The sequence below is a fragment of the Monodelphis domestica genome, chromosome 1, assembly GCF_027887165.1.
Source record: "Monodelphis domestica isolate mMonDom1 chromosome 1, mMonDom1.pri, whole genome shotgun sequence".
NCBI lineage: Eukaryota > Metazoa > Chordata > Mammalia > Didelphimorphia > Didelphidae > Monodelphis > Monodelphis domestica.
The window spans coordinates 99344949-99366527 of NC_077227.1; the positions used below are offsets into that span (position 1 = coordinate 99344949).

Genomic DNA, 21579 nt, shown 5'->3' on the forward strand with positions numbered 1-21579 from the left:
TGTCTCAGATTATTGTGTGACCCTGGGCAACCTCACTAAGCCTCAATTTCTTTATTAGTAAAATTGGAAAAATAATAGCACTGGCCTCACAGGATTGTTGTGAAGATTAAATAAGATGGCATTAATAAAATGCTTTTCAAATCTAATAGTACTGTATAAATGCGAGCTACTAGAGTAAATTGTTATACAAAAGCAAAAAAATTATAATTGGTTCTAAAAAGGTGGAGATTGTTTACCAAAAAGCTCATGAGTGAATTAGCTTGATTTACTTGCTGCCTCTGAGTATTAATTGTGTCTTTATTAAGGATTTCAGTCATTTTGTGTTAATGAAGTTACCTATTCTCAGTCAGAAGTCCTTTTGATCAGTTCAAAATTAAAGATAAACATTGACTAAGATTCATATAAAGAATCACAATAGGAATTATAATATCATACAATAAAAATTATTTCTTACTCTATAATGACAAATTTAAGAAATCAGTATCAATAACAATTATCCTACAGGGAAAGTAATGTTTTTTGGATATAATTTCTTTTAAATTAATAATATAGATTAATAAATTATATGATTCAGTGCAAGAAATGCTTTAAAACATGTATAGTTGAAAATTCTTGAACCACTAAAAACTACATTATCTAAAATTCCTTTCTGTATTACATAGAATCCTTTTCCCTTTTGTCCTCACATTTGCATGATTATATTTAAGTTTGCTATAACTGCTCCCTTGCTCTCTTCTTTTCTCAAGCAGGCTAGGTTAGCATCTTTTTAAGCTAGTTCTTTTTCACTTTTGTTATTATCAATAAATCTTATAAATATAAAACTTGAGTTATTGTATATTAATTTTTAAATCCACATTTCTGGCAACCACAAAGGGACAGACATTCTCAAAGTTTTTGAGCAGATATCCTGCTCAAAGAGTGGAGAAGCAAAACTCTGACCCTGGATTCCTACTTTAGAAGGCTGTTACTAAAGGTTTTTCACATGGAGGACAGTTAGTTCTAAATCAGTATATTTAACATCAGTTTGGGGGAATGAGCCTGCTTTCCCCTTCTCTTTCTTTACTCAAAAGACCAAACCAAAATGCCATCCTTTCATATGCAAAAGTACTACTGTTTTCCCTCAAAGTTTTGTCTCCTAATTTGTTTACTCTGTAAAATGACCCCATTCAGTGTCTTTCTTTGAGGAATAATGCTGTTCAAAAGCATAGCTCAGTTTCTTCCCACCTCAAACAGCATCTATTTCCACAGAGCCTTATAGAGTTCATGCAGCTTACAGCTTTAGGGTGTGTTTTCTTACTTCTCATCTTGGAGAATTTCACGCTGATTGGATACCTAGCAGTTGCTAGCTTGACTAATCTTAAGATTTGAGGGAGAGATGCATTTCCCTATATTCTACTGTCATTTTGACCTGCCCAGTTTCTGCACCATATATGGGATTTCTTCACATTCTGCCCACTGATTATATGAGGAACTTAAGAGGGGCGACAAAAGAAATCTAAATGGAAAATAAATATGGAGGAGAGGAAGAACCTTATTGAGATTTGGAGATGAATTTTAAATCTTTTCCATTGTTTTATTTGCTAATCATCTTCAGTCTGTTCCCCTAAAGATAGTAAATAAGTCTATTGGAATTGGTGAAAAGGATTTTGACTTCACATTGCTGGTTGCTTTAAGGTTAAACTTTTTTTAAATTCATCTATATTAATCTAATCAATATCTTTGTAATATACTGAATCATTTAAAGCTACTATGTTTTGCCTATATTGATCTTTAATCTGTACCTTTGCTGAAGAACAAAATATCAATGTAAAATCCCATTAACATCTTGCTCAAACCTTGTCACTAGATGCATCGAAGATCATATGTTGCCTTAAAATCCTTGTCTGCCTTTTTGCCTTTGTTAATTGTCACATAGATGCTTATGGATGGACTTTATCAAAACTAATGACAACTTGTATACAACCTCTGGAGAATTTAATGAGCTAAGAATTTAAATTGTAATTTTAATTGGTCTTCAGAAATAATTTTAGAAAACTAGTGGTTTCTGAATGGATGATATTTTATATATTATATAAAATGTTGTATTAAAGGTAGAGAACCAAATAGAAGTTCCTGCCAGAGAAAAAAGAGGTTTTGTATATAAAGCAGGAAGCCAAAAAGAGCTTCTGCATAACTCTTCAGTTTAATGTACTTCTACCAGAACAATCTAGATTTCTTGGGGATATTATAGACCCCAGATTTTCCTCAACAATAGAGAGGTCTTGTATTTTTCTAGACTGTTCTGCCAAATTGTGAAATAATGGCAGTAATATCCTTTGTGTAAAAATATCTTTGCCAAGGTTGAAAGAATTATTAAATCTACACAAAGTATGACAGATATCCATTAGTTCATAGGTTTGTAAAAATGTCACACAGCAACTCATGTGAAATATGATAGTGGGTTTGTTTTCTTTTATCATTAACTAGGCTATTGTGAATTTGAGGAATTTTGGTTCTTCTTTGAATGTGCATTATCTACTATCCTACTGTATTACTGTTTTATTGTGAAAAATCATTTGAACTCACACAGTCGTTCATGGCCAAGTTAAAGGAGGAAATAGATCTCATTTTTTGGTGAGAAATCTTTGTATTCTACCTTCCTTGGCTGACACAATGTGTCACTGATTATAAGCTTTATATTTCTTATTTTTTTTAAATTTTATTATTGTTTTTCCTTCCATGGAAAATATAGTATTTGAGCTTTATTTTTTCTCTCCTTTTTGTATTTCATGCACATGTCACCAGTATTTAAATGATTTACTTTAACTTTTTTTTTATTTTTCAGAAATATAAGTTTAAAATACATTTGCCCTAATGTCAATGCATACACAAAAAGCTTTAGACTATAAAAATAATGCCATTTATTGTTTAAAAATCCCATGGGACTTTGTTTAATGATTCTGTCTGATTCCAGAAAAAGGAAATACAAAATGAGCCACTGGATAGTACCTATCGAGCACAAGGTCAAAGAGATCAAATCCCAGTAGGACTAATGATATTTTCAGCCAAATTTAGAACTTGAACTTGTTTGGGGTTCTAGGTTGTGGCTGTTTTGACATATGGCAGAGGAAGGACTTCCACTGAACCCTCACTTTGAAGTGAGTACCTCACTTTATCTCCATCCTTGCCTCCATTTGCTGCTGAAATCTAGTTCCTTTTCTGTCTTTCATAGTGTGGCAAACTTTCTGTAGTCCTGGCTACTGATTGGGTAAGTGAATAATTTCTTAAATCATTTTCATTGGATCCTGATTTTAAGGACCTGTTATAGGTTTAGTTTTCCTTTACATAGATTTTTAGGCATAAGATTTTGCAAAATATTTTCTATTTTATCCACAAGTGATTTTTTTTCTTTTTTTTTTTTGGATTTTTTGAGATTTTGAATTTCTTTTGCAAATTGATTCATATACCTCATAACTCATTCATCCCCGAGTGATCCCTAAGTTTGTTATTATCCACCTTGAGGAGGACTATGATATTGTTGTGAAGTTTGATCTTTGAGCAATTTTAGGATAAGCAACTTGCTACCTCCCAGAATCCAGAAGGCACCATGAAGATGCTGCAGAGACCACATGCTGCCTCAGAAAATTCAGAGTGAACTTTGTGATGTGAATTGAACTATGGGGGGGATGGGGTTTAAATGCTTTTGTTTTGAATGTATACTCTTATGCCAAAGGGGACTGCCCCAAATTGGCTTTTTGTCAACCTAGTAATCATTGGTTTTGTTCTCTTTTCCTTTTATCCACAAATTATTGCAATTTATAAGTTAGTTATGTTTCCATAATCCTTTTGGAGATACTGGTCTCCCAATATGATCACAGGAGGGCATGTATAGTTGGAAATTCTTGATATAAATATATATATATATATTTTTTTTAAATCCACAAACAGAAAGGAATAACAAAAGATTCAGTAGATCTTAAAGGAGTTATGAAAATTTGCCATTAGTGCCAAAAAATATTTTAGGCACTAAACATATGAATTCAATTCCCACCTTATACCAGCATGTAAAAAAGTCCAGAAAATATTTTGTTATATAAACACTGATCATTTTTAATCTTGGCTCTTTTCTATTTTTTCTTTTTTTTCCCCTTATTTAGTTGAAATGACTTAGGCTTTAGGAAAAAAAAAACACATGGGATTGTAAAATAGGTGACCAATCTTAACTATCCCACTTCAAATGAGTAGAAAATAAAGTTATAAGATTTTTAAATTCCTTAAGTGCAATTGCTCTGGAATGCTGTGCCTTTTAAGAAAAATATTCTTCTTTGTAGCAAAAATTTTACTGTACCTGCATATGCTCTAAAAATATTTTAATGTGAAAAATTAATTATAGAAACACATCAAAATAATCCCAGTTTTGGTCACTAATTCTCCTTCATGTAATATGAATGGATTGAATGTTATCAAGTGACCTTTGATATTAGTGATATCTCATTTTTAATAAAATTCCTGGATACAGTGAAATAGGAAATGAAAAATATTATGAAGGAAATTAAATCCATACTTCAAAATTTCTTTCTTCAATTTCCAATCCCTTGGCATCAACTATTTTGTCAAATCATTGCTGTTACACAGCAAATGCTGATATATTTTGGTGTGTATATTATACCTGTCTTTTTTTAATCACTGATCTTCTTTTAGTATATGATTTGAAGTGGGATCACACAAGTAAATGGAATAAACATATTAGTTATTTAATGCCAAATGATTTTCTAGAATTTTTGCCTAATTCAAAGCACCATCAACTGTGTACTGTTATATCTGTCTTCCCACAGCCCTTTTAATATTAAATATTTTTAGATTTTTTCAACTTTATCAATTTTTCTCTTTTAAATAGAAATCTTAAAATTGTTTTGATTTTTATTTCTCTTTATTAGTGATTAGGAGCAAACTTTTATAAAATGGCTATATTCTTCCCTGTAATGATGCTACCGTTATTTTACCATATTACACATATTCATTGTAGGACAGGAGCAGATTATAGATAATCTGTTAGGTAGAATTTTATTTTCTCTTTAAGTATAAAATAAATTCAGCATGTAACTTTTAAAGCTGCACTGACTATCTAGTATCCATTTTTGTCACTTTTTTCATTTTTTGGAGGGAGAAGGGAGAGTAGGGAGATCCTATACTGAGCTCCTTTTTCCTTCCCATCTTCTCTCTATAAATTTTTTTTAAAAAGAGAAGAAAATCAAAACCCTTATAATAAAACTTCATAATGAAACAAAACAATACCCATACTAGCTTCATATTTCTCATTTTACATCTTGAGCCCATCACCTCCATCTAGAGGTCAATAAGACCAATGTTACTCTGAAATCATATTTAGTCTTTTTACTGATCAAAGTTCTTAAATGTTTGAAAGCTGTGTGTCTCTACAGCATCCTCTTCCTTTTTAAAAAGACATTTTGTCCCTATGATTAACTTTGGTTGAACAATTTAAATGATACTGTCTCCAAAAATTCTTTGTCTCTCCAACTCTAATTTACCTACCTTTTCTCTTTCTCTGTCATTATGTCATGATTACTCCACATTTTTCCTTTCCTTTAGCCTCTATTTCATCTTAACTTGTCATTGTGCTTTTCACCATTTATTTTTTCCTCCAGTCTATTCTGAATATTGTTTTCTGAATTGTGAGTTCCACATATATGCTTTTTCTTTGTTCTGTATTCCTCATGGGCTTATCGTTTCTGAAGTAATAAGAACTGAACTTTCTCCTACTTAATATAATATTATTTTTACTTAAATAGATCTTTCTCTTCTCCCCTCATTTTTTGCTATGCCTCATATTTATTCATGAGAAATAGCATTTAATGAAATAGCATCACATAGTAGAAATCAACTTGTTTCGCAAATTATATGGCTCAGTGTGACTCTGCCATATCCCCTCTCTTTCTTGAAGTCTGTACCTTTTCATCTCAGAGGCTCTAAGTCCTCACCATTACTCAAGATGTTTAAGTGCCCCATGGAGCTCATAGGTTCTTCCTAAAGGAGATAGCAAGTATTATATGAGTAATATTTCATTTGATTGGTCTCACAATACTCAAATTCCTTTCAACTTAATCCATTATCACAAGTTCCCTGTTTCAAATCAAAAACATACAACTCTTCACTCATTGGAATTTACTCTTGCTGAGAGACTATTTAAATCACCAATAGCTTTGGTAGGAGTGTATCACCCATTCTCCTCTTCCTGATACTTTCTTTCCTATACACATAACTTCCCATCCTGCAATTCTTTCTTAAGATATTGAACTGAAATAAGAAGAAAAGCAAATATCGTAAACCATCTCATTACAGTTTAGTTTATATAGTTTCTCTTGAATCTTCAAATTCTGCCAATTCCTTTTTCCATTCTTCATTATTTGATGCTTTTTTTGTTTTTTTTTCCTGTAAGTTAATCTTTGCCTCTCCCTTTTTCTAATGAAAAAACCCAACATAAAAAACTCACCAATTAATTTTATGATTTATTTTTCTCTTGATAGTTGTACTTTCAATATTTTTCTTCCATTTCTGTTGCTTTATTGGTATTTGCAAGGTAAATATTCTCCTCATGTATTTGTTCCTTTGTACTCAGTATTCCATATTAATCTTTTGTTAAACATCATCTATCTTTTTTCATTGATAATTAGACAAATTTACATGATATGTCTTTTTAAGGTGGCACCCAAAGAGCTTGGCCTTGTTTGTTTTTCTAAATACCTTATTGCATTTCTCTTTAGAACTTCTCGTGATATCAGAATAATAGTACAAATTTCTTTTTGGCACATTTAAAGATCCTATCTCAGAACCACTTGTACAATTAGTTGTTGGTTGCCGGAATGTTTAAATTTGCAGACAATGCACCTTATGCTTTGAAGCACTTTTGTTTATTTGACACTGATGCTTGGATGATCTTGATTGATACTTCTTTGTCTATATTCAGAAACTAATGATTGCTTTCTGGATTTATATCCTGTAATTCTATTTGGGTTTCTTTATATGTCATTTTCATTTGAAAGATCTAGAACCTATTTTTTTCTCTGTATCTTTATCTCTGTATCTGTATCTCTGTATCTTTTCTTCAAAGTCAGTTGCTTTGGCGTCTATAAAATTTATATGTTCTTTTGACATTATTGCCTTTTTACTTATATCCTGCCATATTTTTCTCAACTTCAGAAATTTGTGTTGGAATTGTGTTTTTTTCATGTCTATAGGAAGAATATCCATAATGGATTCAATTCTTAAATTAAATGCTTTATTTTTTCCATATTACATGTTGATATTTTTTCATAATCATTTCTGATATTTTGCATTCCATTTTGTCTATCTTTCTCCTATCCCTCTTCTATCAAGAACTGATTTTTAATCTTTTTTTTTTAATTTATGCATTGTGAGCTCAAATTTCTTTCTTTTTTTTTTAAACCCTAAAGCCAATTGGCTCCAAGGCAGAAGAGTTGTAAGGGCTAGGCAATGGGAGTCAAGTGACTTGCCCAGGGTCACACAGCTAGGAAGTGCCTGAGGTCATATTTGAACCTAGGACCTCCTATCTCTAGGCCTGGTTCTCAATCCACTGAGCTACCCAGCTGCCCCCGTGAGTTCAAATTTCTGATGTGTGTTCATTTCTGTTTTTTAATTTAATTTAATTCCAGAGTTTCTATATTTGTCTTAAACTTTCAAGGGAATCAAGAGAATTCTATCAGTATTGGTTCACTTTTTTTTTTACTTTATAATATACAATAAGACAGTTTTATATTCTCTTTTACAATTTACTCATTCTTTCTACTTTTTAGGATCTTCTTTGTTATTTATATACTTGTCATCTGTGATTTCTAAGATCGTATCTCTTGGTATCTTTGGTGCTTTCCTTTTTTTTGGCCAGCTGTTGTGGAAGTTCCCTGTAACTGACTGTTCCCTCTTCTGACTGTCGTATTAAACAAATTCTAGAGCCTGAGCTACAAGGCAACATCAGACTCCATATAAGAGGACATAGAGTTTGCTGCCATGGTTAGTTTCCTAAGTAATCATTTGGGGGATTGAATAATCCCCAGTTTGGTTTGAGTCCCTTTTCCATCAGGTCTACTCTCATTGCTTTCCTCTTCTCTTCTTTCCTGCATCCAGCTGAGGATATACATCTATAATTTAATGGAGTTAGGAAAGGTTGAGAATGAAGCCATTGTTTCCTTCTGAAATCACTATCCCAGGGCCAGGTCATAGTGAAAAGGCAGTCAGAATTGCTACTTGTACGAGGGGAGGAGCAGGAGCTATTCTAGTAGAGTGATTGCAGTAGTATGATGTACCAAGATGGGCTCTAAACAAGACTGGACATTTCTTTCTGCTCCTGCCACAAGAACATGGAAGCTACTTGAGAAAATATGAAAACACTCTAAGTATAAAGGTTCTCTGACATAAATTTGTAAAAGATTTTGCCTTGTTAGGGCCTCTACTCCTTAATTTAAATTAATCACTGACATGTAATTACAGCTTTTGTGTGGGAAAGGAAACGCTGTAAAAATCTTTAATTGACCCTTTTGCTGGTCACAGAACATTAACTTATATTTTTAAAAATATATTTAAAATATAGAAATTTCAAGGAAGTCAATTTAAGCTTAATATAAATAGTTTATGTGTACAGAAAGCCAATATAATTAAAATGACAATCATACCTAAACTAATCTACTTATTATTCAATGACATTCCAATTATATTATCAAAAATTATTTTATTTTAAGCAGCTAGAAAAACGATAACAAAATTCATTTGGATGAAAAATTATCAAGAATGTCAAAAGAATTAATTAAAAAATGTAAAGGAAAGATGTCTGGCTCTACCAGATTTTAAACTGCATTATAAAGTAGCAATTATCAAATTATCTATATTGGGTAAGAAAAAAAAAGTAGATAAGTGGAGCTAAACAGACATACTTCAAATAGTAATGAAATATTATGATAACCTTTTATTTGACAAAAGTATAGATTCAAGTTTCAAGAACAAAACACAATATTTGGTAAAAATTGCTGGGATAATTGGAAAATAGTTTGGCAGAAACCAGTTATCGACCAATAGTTTATACCATTCACTGAGATGAAATCAAAATGGCTACATTACCTAGATATAAAGGGAGATATCATAAAGCAAATTAGAAGAATAGGGAATAAAATACCAATCAAATTTATAGCTAGAAATGGAATTTATGAATAAACAAGAGATAAAGAGCCCTGTAAGATGTAAAATGGATAATTTTGATTATGTTAAAAAGTTTCTGTAGAAAAAATAATGGAGCCAAGATTAGGAGAAAAGCAGAAAGTTGAGGTAGAAGGAATTTTATAGATAATTTCTATGATAGATATCTCATATCTAAAATAGAGAGAACTTTGTGAAATATTTAAGAATAATGTCCATTCCTCAACTAATGAATAGGCAAAAAATATGAATAGACAGTTTTTGTTTAAGAAATCAAAGCATGTATAGGCATATAAAAATGCTCTAAATCACTACTGATCAGAGAAATACAAAACAAAACAATTCTGAGAGATCATCTCATAACTAACTATCCAATTGACTAAAATGGTTATAGATCAAAATGACAAATGTTGGAGGGATACTGAAAAATGGGGAAAAGGAATATATTGTCGGCAGAACTGTGAACTGATGCAAACATTTTAGAGAGCAATTTAGAATTATGGCCAAAGATTTATATAAAACTATGTATACCCTTAGATCCAGCAATTCCAGTCCTGTGTCTGTTTCTGCAGGAAATCAGGAAAAAGGAAAGAACCTATGTGTTCTAAAATATTAATAGCAGCTTTCTTTGTGATGGCAAAGAACTAGAAATTGAGAGGATGTCCATCAACTGGGGGATGACTTGAAGATTAGTAGAATATTATTGTGCTAAAATATGATTGTTCCTTGGGAAAGTATGAGCAGTTTAATTTCAAAATAACTTGGAAAGATCTACATGAAGTAATGAAAAGTGAAACAAGTAGAACTGAGAAAACATTATATACAGCGAAACAATTTATATTTGAAAAATAACTTGTGGATTTCTTCCTCCAGAGAATTAACTGAAAAATAAATACACAAAATACCTTCTATGGCATGTTGAAGGGGGGAAGGGTTTTAGACACCTTGTAATAAATGATATTTTTTTAAGTGGGAAAGGTTTCTTCAAGCAGCTGTGAGCTTACAATCATTTGAGTCCTTTAAACAAGTGTGAGTTTTACTTTCGGTACAAGTTGTATTAAAAGGTATTTAGGTTCTCTTCTTTCTCTGAAATTTTACTATTCTTTCTTTGGCTTTCCAATTCCTAAGAATAGATGTAACAAAAAGCCTTCTCTGTTTCATTTTCAAATTCATTTTAATAAAGTAATTGGATTTGTAGTACCTCATTAACAACAGATTGCTGAAACTCCTCATGGCATTTACTGATAACTTCTACTCCTCAGAGTTTTTAAATCAGTATTTGCCACTGAGCAATGTTAAATATTCAGTGGAAATCCAAAACAAAGAAATTTGAAATAATTAAATATGCTACATCGAGTAAATTTTATTATGAGGACAGATGTTCTTTTTGACTTTTATTAAACAGTTTCTTCACTTACAAGGTTTAGTCTATTAACATGGGAGATAAAATCCTCACGGAATTCTGAAACCAGAACTATGTAGCAAAAGGACTACTGACTGTATTTTCTACAAACTCTACCACTGAAAGTTGAGATAGAAAGTTTTTCATTATTCAGGGGATAACATTCATTTTAAATCTTCAAAATTAAAGCAAAGAAAATCCCTACAGGAAAATAAGTCATTCTTATTATTGGTCAAAAAACTATGTTATAGGAATTTAAAGGAAAACAGTGGAATATTATAAATATCCATCATTTCAGTGAAATTATTTTTATTAATGTATTATATTATACTTCAAGACTTTGCTTATAATATCACTGTTTTAATGACATATTGCACTTATTTTTTGGAATAGAAAATGAAGGTTTCTCAACAATAGCAGTTACTTTTCATACTCTCATTATTTGAGATTGTTTTAAGGAAGAAGACTTAAATTTATCTTTACACTGATTCTTGCGGTATTATATACTCTATTCAATCAAACACAGAAAAAAATTTCAAACCTAGAAATAATATTTAACTCTATTATATAAGCCATAACATTATAAAGATTTTACTTGTATTTTATGTGACTGATGAATCAACTGTATAAAATATTCTGATAATGCATTTAAGTAAATTTCAAATATGATTTACAAAGGTCTATTGAAAGAAATAATTATTTTCCTATTGAACTTGACTTAATAAAATTAAATTTGGAATCCAATATTTATATTAATGGCAAATGAACTAGACTATAATTATGTATCAATCACTCGTCATAGAAAAATTAGGGAAATATTTTGGAAAATAATTCTGTTACCCTCTAAACTAATATTTAAAAAAAAACTTTTAAATGATTGATTCCTGAGTACCCAAATTCTATCATTATTGAAACATATACATATATATTAAAAAGTTTAAGTAGTTTTCTTCTTCCTAAATATTCAGCTCCATTATTTAAAAGCTAGTCCCACATTAAACTGCTTAACATCTCAGGGAAAGGGAAGAGAAACAAGGGAGAAATACAATCGATCTTTGAATCTTATGATTTCAGAAAATGTATTTTACAATTGTTATTACAAATAACTGGGAAAATAAAATGCTAAAAAAAATTGGGGTGCTAGAACTGTCAGTTGCTGTAGAGTCTACAGATCTGAGCAACTAAGTTGGTCTATACTAAGACTAAATAAATAATAAATACTAATAAATTGAATACTAAGACTAGGACAAGATGGCAAAGTAAAGAAATATTGGAAGCTTGCCAACCACCTTCCAAAGACCATGGAAGAAAAAAAATGCTTCAAAATAAATTTTGGATTAACAAAACCAAAAGAAGAGGTGAAGGAACATTCAGAGCCAGAAAAATGTGGAAAGACAACAAGGAGGCTTCATCTCACTGGAGTACCAGGAGAAAGCAATGAACAAACCTCAGTGGAATTCAGATGCATTATAGCACAACCAACAGGGGAAAGAACACAGCTGACTCTATCCAGCCTCAGAAGGATAAGAAAAGAATCCACAGTAAAACAAAACAAGAAGCAATGGGATAAAAGTGACCCAACAAAGTTTAGCATTCACAGTATTGGGTAGAACCCAATTTGTTCAGCTGAACTGAACATCTGCAAACTTCCACAGAACAGGACAACCAGGCTGCCTTTGCAGAATGTTCAATCTGAAAACAAGACAGCAGTCAATCTCTAGCAGAGTACAAGTGTGGGAGAGTCGTCCCTCCATCCCAAATGGAACTAAACTATATAGACAAATTAAAGAGAAAAAAAACAAAATGAGTAAGTGCCAGATTAAAAAAAATGCCTGATATTAGAAAAATAATTCAACAAAAGAAATAACAAAAATACCAGCTCAGAAGAGGACATCAATACAAAAATGAAAACATGTTAAGCCTCAAAAGAAAATGTAAAAGGATGTCAAGCCCAAAATGAACCCCTGGAAAAGGTCCAAAATAGGATAGAAAAACAAGTAATAAGAAAATTTAGAACAAAATTAGAAAATGAAATGATAGAAAAAGTTCAATAGCTTAGAACAAAAACTTACTGAAGGAAACAATTCTCTAAAAAATGAAATACAATATTTCAAACATGAAAATAACTCCCTAAGAAAGGAAGTACAAAGTCTCAAAAAAGAAAATGGCTCCTTAAAAATTAGAATTGAACAAATGGAGGCTAATGACTTCATGAGTCAGTAGGAAACAATAAAATAAATTCAAAAAAATGAAAAAAATATTTAAAAAATTTGAAATATTTCACTAGAAAAACAACTAATCATAAAACAGATTGAGGAGAAATAATTAAAGTATCACTGAATGTCTAAAAGCTATGATCAAAAAAGAATCTGAAAATCATATTAAAAGAAATTATGAAAGGATACTGCCTGATACTATTGAACTAGAGAAGGAAGCTAAAATCAAAAGAACCCACCAATCACCTCCCTAAACAAATATCAAAATTTTAAATCCCAGAACTATTATAGCCAAAATCAAGAACTCCCAAGCCACAGAGAATATATTATAAGCAGCCAGAAAAAATAATTCAAATATTGTGGAACCACAATCAGGATAATATAGGACCTAGCAGCTTCTACATTAATGTATCAGAAGACATGGAATAACATCTTCCACAAATCAAAGGATCTAGGCCTACCACCAAAAATCACCCACCAAATGAAAATGAGCAAAATACTTGAGAGGAATAAATGGACATTTACTGAAAAGAAGAATTTTAGGTATTCTTGAAAGAATGGCTAGAACTAAAAAGAAAATTTGGTGATCAAATTCAACACTGAAAAAAGCATAAAAAGGTAAAGAGAAAAAATGTGAAGGAATCAGCAAGGTTAAACTAATGCATTCCTTCATGGGAAAGTGGTAGATAGATTATTTAAGATTTCTATTGTAGAAGAGATACTCGAAGTACTTAATTACTCTTAAAGTAATTTAGGGAAACAATGAATTTTAACTGATTACATTATTTTCATGAAAAAGTGATAACTAGAATACTTGATATTTATGACACAAAAGAGATTTAAGATACTTTAAGGTAACCAAGATAAACAATGGGGGAAACTGATAATATTAGTAGTAAGAAGATGGTGACTAAGATGCTTAAGATATCTATAAATCAGGTACCTAAGGCACCTAAAATTAGAATATTGGAGGTACTAAAGAACTTTATTACTATTAGGGCAATATGATGGGATGGTATTTTAAAAATCAAGGGACAAGAAAGAAAAAAAAACAGGTTAAAGAGATAAGAAGAGAAAGTTTGGGTAAATTATCTCACATGAAGAGGCATGTAGGGATCAATATAAAGGCAAGGGAGATGCGGTGAGTGGAAGCAGGCAATATTTAACCCTAATCTGATAGAAATCATCAGAAAGTGGGAATAACATCTATACTCAGTTATGAACAAAAATCTGTCTTACAACAAACTGGAAAAAATTATTCATAGCAAGTGTCTCTAACAAGGGCTGTTTCATTTCTCAAATATAGAGAACTAAGTTCAATTTATAAGAATACAAAGCATTTCCTGATTGAAATAAATGGTAAAATAACATGAACAGAAAATTCTCAGATGAAGAAATTAAAACTATCTTTAATCATATGAAAAATGGTTCCAAATCACTAATGATTAGAAAAATGAAAATAAAAACAACTCTGAGGTACCACCTCATACCCATCAGCTTGGATAACATAACAAAAAAGGAAAATGACACATGTTGGAGAGGATGTAGAAAAATCAAGATACTAGCACACTGCTGCTGAAGCTAAGGACTAATACAACCATTCTGTGGAGCAATCTGGAATCATGACCAAAGGGCTATCAAACTGTATGTACCCTTTGACCCAACAATTCTACAACTACTTCTGTATTCCAAAGGGATTAAAGATAGGGAGAAAGGACCTACCTGTACAAAAACATTTATAGCAATTCTTTTGTGGTGGCAAAGAAGTGGAAACTGAAGAGATGCCCATCATTTGGAGAATAGCTGAACAAGTCATAGTATATACTTGTAATTAAATTTTATTGTGCCATAACAAATAACAAACATGATGATCAAAAAAAAAACCTGGAAAGACTTATATGAAATTATGTAAAGTGAAGTGATCAGAACCAGAAGAATGTTGTACACAATAACAACAATAACGTAAGATAATCACCTGTGAATGACAGCTAATAAGAAAGTAAGGATCAGGGACTCCAAGGGACTCATGACAAAAAAAGAAAGGCAACTCACTACCATAGAAGGAACAAATAAGAGTCCAAATACAAGTTGAAACATACCATTCTTTATTTCCTCCACGAACTTTTCTCTAGTGTGGGCGATGCATATTTTCTTTCACAATATGGCAGAAATGGATATGTCTATTGTATGATAATATTTATATATAAACTATATCTTATTTTCTGCCTTTTTGGGGATGGGGAAGGGACGGGAGAGGAAGAGCATGGATTGCAAAATGTCATTAAGGGAGTATTAAGAAACTGCACTGACATGTAATCCAGAAAAAATTTATTATTAAAAAAGTAAATTCATTAAAAAATGAAAAAAAAGCAAGTCTCTCTTTTTAAAGCTCTGAAAGGTTTTTGTCAATTGCTATTTATATTGGTCAATTTACGTTTAAGAGGCAGTGTCAACAAGTATGATGGTAAGTAAGCCTAGGATGAGGCCAAAAATGTTGTGTCTTCCAGTTTGGCACAAATGTAGATGATTGAAAATGAAAGAAGTATTAGATAAAGTTCAGTCAGCCAGAATATAAAGGATCTTGAATACTCTAGCGAATGGGCTTATATTTTATTGAGCAGACATTAAGGAGACATTTAATATCTGAGAATAAAGGCATAAAGATACCGTAGTCTTCATGAGGCAAAGTTTCTTATACCAATAAAATTAAGCTTTTACAGAACAAGAAATGAAGAAAATTTCTCTTGTAAAGAAATATTTAGTTCTTTCCTTTTCTTAGGTTCTAAACTGCTGCTCAAAGTGATGAACTAGCTTCAACCTAAAGACTTCCAGTAAAAGAAATCCATTATTTTCTCAGGTAACCAATTTCATTTTTAGACAGATTGGTTATGCCAAAATCTGCTTCCCTTCCGACATACCTTTCATTAACTGGTCTTCTTCAGGACTAATTATATAACTAATATAATGCCTCTTCTACATGACATTTCTTTAAATCCTTAAAAAGACTGATTCAAACACCAATTCATCCTTCTAGTATTTCCACCATAAGTCTTCTTCTATGAAATATGCTCAGTTCCTATTGCTAATTATTTTGTTAAATGGTTTTATTAAATGACATTTTATATGCACTTCAATTTGGAGATATAAATGTGTGTGTATGTGTATAATTTGGTTAAACATTAGTAGTTTCTTTTAATAATGCTGACTGTTAAGTCAAAAGGTTTAAATAGAATGTGCACTTACCTGTATTTTAATTGGCCAAGAAAAGTTGCTGACATACACATAGAATGTAATATTAGGATTGCCTCTGAAATTAAATTTTTCACAGGAAAAACTATCTCTGAATTCCTTTATTTTGACCCTGTAAATTAGCAGAATTTCCTCTCCAGATATTGTTCCAGCTAAAATGTAAAATAATAATAATTTTTAGAATCTATATCAAGGAACATAGTAATGATAAAATCAAGCAACAAAATTTCAGTCATTCATTATAAAAAAACTACTGCATTTTATGAAACATAATCTGAATGCATTTACATTGTCATATGTTATAAATTAGGAATGTGACTTTGCCCTAGGACTTAAAGGAAAAGTGAACTTCCAGGTGAGGGAATTCTCTCTATCAACATTGATTAGAACATTCTTTGCTACTTAAGAGTCTTAAAGAGTTGCCCAGAGCACTGAGAGGCAAGGTGATTTGCCCAGAGGTAGAATTTGTATACAGCTCTTCCTGGGACTCTTGATCCACTATATCAGTGATGGCAAACTTATGGCATACATGCCAAAAAGGGCACACAGAGCCCTCCCTGTGAGTATGCCTGCAGTCGTCTGCCAGAGTTCATCACTAGAAAACCAGAGGGACTGGGGGAGTAGATGTTCCCCTCTCCTACGCCATACACCTGACATTACTCACTTCACCCTCCCCTCTGCCCAGCAGCCCAATGGGAGCACTTCTTACTTCTCCTGCCTGGAGTAAGGCACTGGTGGAGGGGAGGGAGACTCACATACTATGTGAGAGTACAATGAATATGGTAGCCTGTTAAGTCTGTGGTGAAGGTAATTCCTGTGGGGGGGTTGGAGAGGAGCTAGGTTTGAAAGGAGCATAGATCAAAACATGCACATAGCTAGAGGGAAGCAAAGTACTTGGGCCACCCACCTCCCCCTCTCCACACATGCCTTTCATCACCAGCCCTCTGCCCAGTAGCCCAACGGGAGTGCTTTCTCTCTCCCCTGTCTGGGGTAAAGAGGGTGTTGGGAGGGGCAGGAGCCAGGACTTGGCACTTCATCTCTAGTGATGGGGCAGGCACAGCACTTGGACTGGAAGATGGGGTGGGGTGGGGCTGGTACTCCATCTCTAAAGGTTCACCATAACTGGACTATATATCATGTTCAATCAATCTGGAATATACAGAATTCAGCAAATAGATATTATAAATTAAACTGAAAATAATCAAGTTTTAACTCCAACAGAGAATGACCTGATGTACCATTTGAAATGAAAAGTCAACTGGCATTTCTTATTTTCAAGAAGAAAAACCCTCATGAATTTAGTAGTAATTTTGAAAGAGAGGAAAATCCAATGCTTTAAAATTGATCATTTCTTGAAGTACATAGTTGCCATTCAATAACTACTGTTGGAACTTAATTGAACAAGATGATAAGAAGTAGATTGTGCTTCTGTGTTAAATTCTCATCTAACTACCATTTGGCTGTACTCTTACTGGTCCTTCTAGACTGATGGAATATAAACTGTTTTTAAATGTTAAGTATCCACTTTGATAATCTTCTTCACATGATTTAACAAAAGCAATGCCAACCAAACTCAATGATCATGAATTCTGAAATAGTGACTTCTACACTGCTGAGGTTTAGATATAATTTTCTGTAGGTAAAACTAGACATACCAACATCTAGATCTTTGACCACATTTTTGTGAGTCTTTTGATATTATGGAATGGCCTTTAAGCATAAGCTCTTTATAATATTATTTATATATCCATAAATGTATATATACATGTATATATACTACATGTTTTTAGCTATAGGGATGGAAATTAATAAATATAAACTATTGATTTAATAGGTATAGAGGCTAGAACTATCATATCACTGTTATAGGAAACTACCAAGTGAATAAACATTTTTTTCCAATGCAGACTTGTACTTTCACTTCAATTTTTAGTGGAGAGTTGACTAGAGCACTGAGAGAGGCAAAAAGAGATTTCTTGCTAGGTTCACAATCAGAATACATCAGAGGCAGAACTTGAACCCAGATTCCCAAGGCTTTGAGATCAAGCATCTCCACTTTTAACCATTTATGAGAATAAAATTTATAAATCTAAACTGTGCAAGCTTAAACATGATAGCTTCCAGTTTTGTTCAACAATGTATTATGGCAATGCATTTTATTCGTAGAGGTATAAGAAAAAGGAAAGGGAACATTGTTTTTTTTTTCCCCATGAGGGGTAGTTGTGATGGTGGTATAATTCAAAATGACCATTTGTATGTCTCCTTGGATATATTTTTCAAATGGCAAAAAATCCAATTCATAAAAACTTTCTTTAAAAAATGCTTATTAAATGAAGCTTTTATCCTCTCAACACTAAAGTTAAAAGGAGGAGGGATTTTATAGGTTGAAAATAACAGATAAGCCACTGTTATCATGACACACAGAAGAATTTCATTGTATAATATCAATATTAAGGTTAATAATAAAATTTAAGCTTCAACACTGAAACAAAGAATTTAAATCTCAGTCTCTCCAGTCATTAAGGGAGTAATTTATCTTAATTAAAATCACAGCTCTTCATAACAGTGCCATTTAAAAATTTTAAATAGAATACAAGTTTTTGCTATCCAAGTAATTTTAATTGAATAAGGGAAAAACTTAACATGTTAATGAAGCTTTATTCATATTACAAATTTTATCCATGTTTAAATAACACTATTAATAAAAACATAATGATAATGGCAAAGAATATTTTAAGTTTGTTACTGAAATTAGAGAAAAAGGCAATCATGTTAGAACAAATTCTATAAGTAGTGCTTTTAACAATACAGAGAAAAGAGATATATCATAAAAATGTTCTTACCTGTTGAACTAATGGACCATGTAATGTTGAGATTAAAGTTGTTTGAGGCATTAATGGAAATGTCCAAATTTTTGTTTGACTGACGACAAAAAAAAATTAAATGTAAAAGACCTGAATTAAAGAACATAGATTCTTAAATACTAAGCCTTACCCAATATACTTTTAAAAGAAATCTCAATCCTAGGTGTCATCAGTGGTGAATAAATTTTGGATTTCAACTAAAAAGGGAGCATTTATTTTTCTTTTTTTAAAAACACACATATACATTTGTGTGTAAGATGCAAAAAATTTGTTTTGCCAATCTAAAATTGCTTCATAGTATGCTTTATTTAATGATTTTTTTCAATATAGATTAGAGTAACTGATTTTATGTGCTTTTTGGTCTCTAGGGTAGCTTTTTTCATAGATTTTGTTATTAGGAAATGTTTTCTGTTACTAGCTTTTATTTTCCTGACAGTTTTTTAAAAACCCTTACCTTCTGGTTGGAAGCAATACTGTGTATTGGTTCCAAGGCAGAAGAGTGGTAAGGGCTAGGTAATGGGGGTCAAGTGACTTGCCCAGGGTCACACAACTGGGAAGTGGCTGAGGCCAGATTTGAACCTAGGACCTCCTATCTCTAGGCCTGACTCTCAATCCACTGAGCTGCCTAGCTGCCCCCTCCTTAATTAGTTTTAATATTGTTCACCTGTATTTTTCCTCAACTTGTGATCTAAAAACTAATATTCCTGGATGAATTATCACTTGTCATAATGGGAATTTTTTTTCAAGTATGAATTATACTACATGACCACCAAGGTCCCTTACAACTCTGAAAACATTGTGATTCTACCATTCTGCTTTATGAGGGACATCTATTTTCTAGTTATTATTGGTTTTTATTTTCAATTTTCAAACACTGAAAATATATAGTTTGTATTTTTTTAATCTTCATAAAAATAATTTTGAGGGCTCTGTATTTGAAATAAATAATAGTAAAATGCTAAAGAAAAACAGTATGTATTATATTTTAACATCAATTATTTGATTTTTAAGAGTTTGTCCTGTTAAAGCAAATCACACAATTAAGTAACTGAAATTCAGTAGTAAGTGGTGACTTGATAATATTTCTCATTTCCATTAATGTTTTGGCAAAGCTGCCTTCATTTTAGTGTCCACAACACAGAAATATGTAGGGTTTGGCAATTTCATTTTCAATTTTACTGACAATCCAAATTAAAAAATATATATATATATTTTACCTTGAATATTATTATATAGATACCTATATATATGTATATATGCCTATACATAATGATACACACATGTGCAATCTGACAGTGTTCGACTAATAGTCCTAACTTTGTTTTCCTCTGGGTTATGAAAGTGACTTTGGGATCCTGATGGTATAACGGTGCTGCCCAGTTTCTAGCAGTTCCTTTTCTAGCTGAAAAGGGTCTGAATTAGGGCACATATCAGAGTATATCTGGCTGTCAGCGGATTAGGTTAATTCAGAAAAGCTCATCACTGCATTGATGGCCAGATAATGAACAGTTTTGGCCAGAGAAATTCTTGAAATCTCTCTGCATGAGTTATATAAACTATGATCTACACTGGACAGCTAGGTGACACAGTGGATACAATGCTGAACCAAAAGAGACTTATTAGCTGTGTGACCCTGGGCAAGTCACTTAACCCTATTTAGCTCAGTTGCTCACCTATATATGAACTAGATAAGGAAATGGTGAATCACTCTAGTAACTTAGCCAAGAAACCCTCAGTCACAAAGAGTTATGTAAAACTGAAAACAATCGAACAACAACAAATGATGTAATTGACATGATGTTCATCATGTAAATTACATATACTCAGATATTTACAGGTTTAAACATTATTTAGCCAAGAACTTTAAGGATAATGATTAAATATGCTTAGAAGCATTATTTACATATGTGAGTTTGCCCTTTTTCTTTGGTCACAAGTATTGACGGTATTAAAACACGAGTTCCTGTTTACAATTCGACGTTTCTTTGTTTGAAAGAAAGTTTACAGGAATGAAGCTTGTATTATTAAGCCTAAAAACGATAGACATAAATATACTTTAAATGATAGAATACCTTGGGGAAAGTTTGCAAAAGCTCACAAAAAAGCCTGAATCTTATCTTCAAATTAATTTCATTTCTATATCCAGGTGTTAGAACAAATGGGGAGATGAGGCTGGGATCTTTTACATAACTTTATAAAGTGATAACTCTGGGCAGAGACAAAATCATAATGAAATATAACAAAAAAGGTGAATCCCTTGTTCCTAGTTTTATTATGTTTTAGAAGATGAATGATGCTGCCTTACCTGTTCTGGATTTGCTATGAAGTTTATGGCTGTATGATGACGATCATCTTCCTGTAACAAACTGAAGGTAAACTGGTAGTCAATCAAAAGGCTGTCTGTGAACAAAGCAAAGCATAAACATGAGAATCTGCATGCATACTTGTCAAATATCAAATAGAATACAGTATCTAAAATAGGTAGCAGACTTTTACTTAAAATATAGGATTTAATGGATGTTAGGAAGATATTTCTGATTTGCAATATAAAATTGATCATCAAGAAACTAATGGGCAAAATGAGAAAATAGAAAGGATTTCCTAATTCTAAGATATAATACATAATTATTGAAAAAGGCAAGAGTTG

At 31.9% G+C, this 21579-nt stretch overlaps 1 protein-coding gene across 3 annotated transcripts in view; it reads right to left on the reverse strand.

Annotated features, from left to right (window-relative positions):
- ATRNL1 (attractin like 1) overlaps positions 1–21579 on the reverse strand; it is a 1148868-nt gene that overhangs the window by 705876 nt on the left and 421413 nt on the right. For all 3 annotated transcript variants that reach the window (XM_001377496.5, XM_007478946.3, XM_056803697.1), the window contains exons 22-24: positions 21238–21332; positions 18912–18990; positions 16063–16220 (exon numbers count right to left, since the gene is read on the reverse strand). In XM_001377496.5, coding sequence (XP_001377533.4) covers positions 16063–16220; positions 18912–18990; positions 21238–21332 — 332 coding nt within the window. The remainder of the gene's footprint in view (positions 1–16062; positions 16221–18911; positions 18991–21237; positions 21333–21579) is intronic.